Below are 5,000 nucleotides of genomic sequence, written 5' to 3' on the forward strand. Positions count from 1 at the left end.
TTCCAGTTTTATCTTGGAGCTGAATGGCGTTCTCCTATATGTATCGCGGGCCAGAAGCAACCACTATGGATGGGATGTCCGCGATCTTTGTTGTATTTACATATCTACCAGTTGTTTACCTTACAAGTAATAATAATGAAAATAATTACTATACACCTGATAACGCAACTGGTAACATAGCCATAGCGTTTCAACAGATAGCCTACATGTAAAAAAAAAAAAAAAAAAAAAAAAAAAATATATATATATATATATATATATATATATAATAAAAAAATATTGATGAAATAAAATCTATTTTCAAGGTCTTTGTTGCATCATGGATGAAGAGTATTATATATTAAATATATCATACAGAATGATACTGAAAAATAGCTTTAATGGTAAAAAATAAAAAATAAAATGAATAGGATTATATTCAATATATCAAAACGTACAAATAATAGTTACATAACAATACAGGTACAGCCAACCCACATTTAAAGGTACTGTGATATTCCTATATATTATCACATTATGAAGAAATACCTTTTAAAGACTTGTAAAGGCTTCTGTACTGACCCATACAATTTTAGGCCTCAGACATCTAATCAAAATTGATTTGCACGTATCAGCACGTGGGGAACAAAGGCATATCATAGTTTTTTTTTTCTAATAGCGGATCCGCCGCATTTATTTTCAAAATGATAATAAGAAGAAAATTCAAAATTTGTATTTTCTTCAAAATTCTCGCCGATATTATGACGTCCGCGGGAGGCTTAGCAAAAAAAAAAAAAAAAAAAAAAAAAAAATAATAATAATAATAAAAAAAAATAATAATAATAATTTCCAAAATAAATTCTGGTTGAAAGAATTTGTTTTCATCCAACTCCTCGAAGACTTGTAGTAAGACAGATTTGTACTTCCTCCAGGTGGGGCTGGAACTGATACATTCCTTTACTTTTGATCTTTGGAAGGTAGGAGGTACACTTGTCTTATTTTGGTGCAGGGATTTTTTCCCCTCCCGCCGACATTTCATCATTATCACCAGACTTGCTCGCTATTCAAGAAAAAGAAGAACAATTGTTGTGGCCTTACAGAAAAAAGACTGTGTATTCAACATTGCCTGTGGTTCTTTAAAGGCTAGGTGTTATCTTACAAAATCTGTGTGGCATCCTTTACCATTGGCTAAAGGATGCCACAAAGCAATGCAAAACAAACCTTTTATCCCCCCCCCCCAAAAAAAAGGGGGACTGTTCTTTGTATTATTCAAAAATACTTCTTTCTTTTCATTGTCTAAATTGCATTTTGATTGGGTTTATTTGTTTTAACTGTGGGCTGTGGTGAATATGTAGGCTTAGATCTTTTGTCATTGCTTAAAAACTCCACAGGCTTCCGACAACTCTAGCAGACCTCGTCCTTCCTGAAACCCAATGTAGCTTTTGCAAGGATTCGAGCACCATAGATATGTTTCTGGTTGCCTGCTAACTTTTTAAATAGACTAGTAAACTGTGTTTTAATATCTATATTGTCATGTTTTGGTAAACTGAAGACGAAGGGTTTTCTCAGCCATGACCTGGCAGCTCCAACTGGATTCAAGGTCAACAAAGCCATCTGCCTATAAAAAAAAATCCTCAACCGTAGAAAACATTAACACTTTAAAAGGCTTCATCATGAAGTTAGAGGGCTTCTGGAGACACTCATACCATCTTCAGATTCCCAGGGTAAGATTGTATCAACCCTGTAAACACCAGAAAATGTTAAGATCACCACTGAATGAATGCTACAAACATGCCAGCTCAGATGTGCAAGAGATATCACAAAAAGGCCAAGAAACACTCTGTCACAAATGGTACGAGTGCTGATGGATGGGAAATGTTATAAGGGCCCTTTAGACCCTATAGCCTGGCACTGCTCTACCAAAATAAGAGTTAGATATTTGCATGACTAATATATATTTAGCGTTAGATATCAGTAGTATTGGCGTTGTGCAGTTACTAATTTTCCTCAGCAACAAAGCAAATGGATATATGAGTAATGGAAAAGTTAAGCTAGAGAATACAAATAAATAAATGATAAAATGAATAATAATAAATGAATAAAGAGGCACATATACTCTTCAGTTTAGTGAAGGCAAAGATTTCCTTTCTCGCTTTCTATCAATACTGATAAGCCCTTGCTGACTACGCGTAGTTTCCTGCAAGTAATATATAGCCACAAAAACAGGGACAGGAGAGAGAGAGTGAAAGAGAGAGTACAAGCTTGATGTCTTTAGAGTGACTTTTTTTAATGAAAGTTCTCAAAGAGTAATCCATACTACCCAATATAGGTGAATGCTGAAGTCAGCTGCTCCTTTCAGGCAATTGACCTTACAGGAAGAGACTGACAACATCAGTCATGTTCCTCTGATAAAAATCACAATACAATCATCTTTGCTTAGGAACTGGGGAAAAAAATCCAAACATTATTGCAAAACGATCTACAGTATGATCGTCCAATGTCTCAACTCTAAACACCTGTCAGATTTTGATTTATCTTCTGACGTCTTTTCCTTTTGTTTGTCATTATTTTTCTGGATGATAGTATATAAGTCGATGGTGAAGAAAGACATCCACATTTCCTTTTCCTTTCTTCTTGGATCAGCATCAATACCCAAGATGGCTTTGAGAATGGTAAGAGAGATGAATATGAATGCCCACGCCAAGAACTATAATAAAGCGATTGAAGAACTATTTCACTGACTATGTATAACTAATCTATGACTGTTTTATTGTGATCGCTAATTTTATGTTCAAATATATATTCCTTATGAGTGGAAGTTAGCGTGTTCTTGTTGCGAATTTTGCTATACATATTATGATCCAAAAAACACTAACCCCAAAACCACGAAAAGACATGACACTTTGCTATTCCAGTCTCGTCACTTTGCAGCTCGTTGTGGCGCTGGTCCTAGGGATCCTGGTCGACACCGAGGCCAAACCGGCACCCAGTCCCCAGATTCTTTCTTCGGGTTCATGTTCCATTATCCCATCCATGTGCCATCAACCCGTGAGTCTTCCAATGATGTACCACCCGCCACCAGCGATACTTGCTCCCCATCCACCAGTGCTTCCTGTTCACCTTCCTATGGTCCTTCCTCATCCACCAGTGCTGCCTATGTTAGCTCCTCATCCACCAGTGCTGCCTATGTTAGCTCCTCATCCACCAGTGCTGCCTATGTTAGCTCCTCATCCACCAGTGCTGCCTATGTTAGCTCCTCATCCACCCGTGCTACCTGTTCACCCTCCTATGATCCTTCCTCATCCACCAGTGCTGCCTATGTTAGCTCCTCATCCACCAGTGCTGCCTATGTTAGCTCCTCATCCACCAGTGCTGCCTATGTTAGCTCCTCATCCACCAATGCTGCCTATGTTAGCTCCTCATCCACCAGTGCTGCCTGTTCACCCTCCTATGGTCCTTTCTCATCCACCAGTGCTGCCTATGTTAGCTCCCCATCCACCAATGCTGCCTATGTTAGCTCCTCATCCACCAATGCTGCCTATGTTAGCTCCTCATCCACCAGTGCTGCCTATGTTAGCTCCTCATCCACCAGTGCTGCCTGTTCATTCCCCAATGTACTCTCTTCACCGCCCTATGTTTCCACTTTATCCATCAATGCTCCCACCAACCATGCTTCAGTCACAGCCACCAGCCTATTCTCAGCCATCAGGGACTCCACCGGCATCCACCCCATCAGAATTTCCCTCCTCAGATAACGTCGTTTACCCCCCAACACCAGAGGGTACTCCCGGGGCCGATGCTGGGGCCGACTCCCAGTTCGTCTCAGCGCTTCCCCCCCAGGGTTCCTACGGCTCCCCCTCGACACCAGATGCCAACCCTTCGAAGGGTGACATGTCTTCCATGCTCAGTATGATGTCTTCCTTAAATGGCTTTGGTTACTCCTCAGCCAGTGACGCTTCCGCGTCAGCCAACTAATGGTGTTACACCTCTCAGTCCCTATCACGAAGACTTATTTCTACTCTAACTGAACCCAAGGTAAGTAATATGATTACAATATTTTTGTTCACATATGTACGCACATGTTTATATCTATATCTATTTATATCTATCTATCTATCTATATCTATCTATCTATCTATCTATCTATCTATCTATCTATCTATCTATCTATATATATATATATATATATATATATATATATATATATATATATATATATATATATATCTGTGTGTGTGTGTGACTACATATGCTTGAAATATATATATATACATATATATATATATATATATATATATATATATATATATATATATATATATGTATGTATGTATGTATGTATGTATGTATATATATATCTATATGTATATATATATATATATATATATATATATATATATATATATATATGCTTGGATTTGTGTATGTGTATACCTATATGGATGGAAAACAGTCTGCCGTGCTGAGACAATGGTAAAAAAAAGCAGTTTCGGAATCCTCGATTCACGAAGATGGAATCGAAGAGAATTCCGAACTGGTGTCTCACTTCTTTTGATAAATCTGGTTTGTGCATTGTGTTTTTTCTACCATATATGTGTGTATATATATACAGTTATATATCTATATTCATCTATTAATATATATATAAATATATATGTGTGTGTGTGTGGTTGTAGTATATATATATATATATATATATATATATATATATATATATATATATATATATATATATATATATATATATATATAGACAGATACATATATATACATGTACATAAATATATACATTTACATATGATTGATGTATATATATATATATATATATATATATATATATATATATATATATATATATATATATATATATGTGTGTGTGTGTGTGTGTGTGTGTGTGTGTGTGTGTGTGTGTGTGTGTGTGTGTGTGTGTCTATATACATTTCAACCACATAAACTTCAAATATAATATATATATATATATATATATATATATATATATATATATATATATATACTGTATT

The 5,000-nt window shown here is 36.0% G+C and overlaps 1 protein-coding gene across 1 annotated transcript in view; it reads left to right on the forward strand.

Moving 5' to 3' along the window:
* Positions 1-2,874: 2,874 nt before the first annotated feature.
* LOC138867089 (uncharacterized) overlaps positions 2,875-5,000 on the forward strand; it is a 2,350-nt gene continuing 224 nt past the window's right edge. Inside the window, exon 1 of the mRNA XM_070141531.1 lies at positions 2,875-4,014. Coding sequence (XP_069997632.1) covers positions 2,875-3,954 — 1,080 coding nt within the window. The 3' untranslated portion in view covers positions 3,955-4,014. The remainder of the gene's footprint in view (positions 4,015-5,000) is intronic.

The sequence above is a fragment of the Penaeus vannamei genome, chromosome 28 (genome assembly GCF_042767895.1).
Source record: "Penaeus vannamei isolate JL-2024 chromosome 28, ASM4276789v1, whole genome shotgun sequence".
Classification (NCBI taxonomy): domain Eukaryota; kingdom Metazoa; phylum Arthropoda; class Malacostraca; order Decapoda; family Penaeidae; genus Penaeus; species Penaeus vannamei.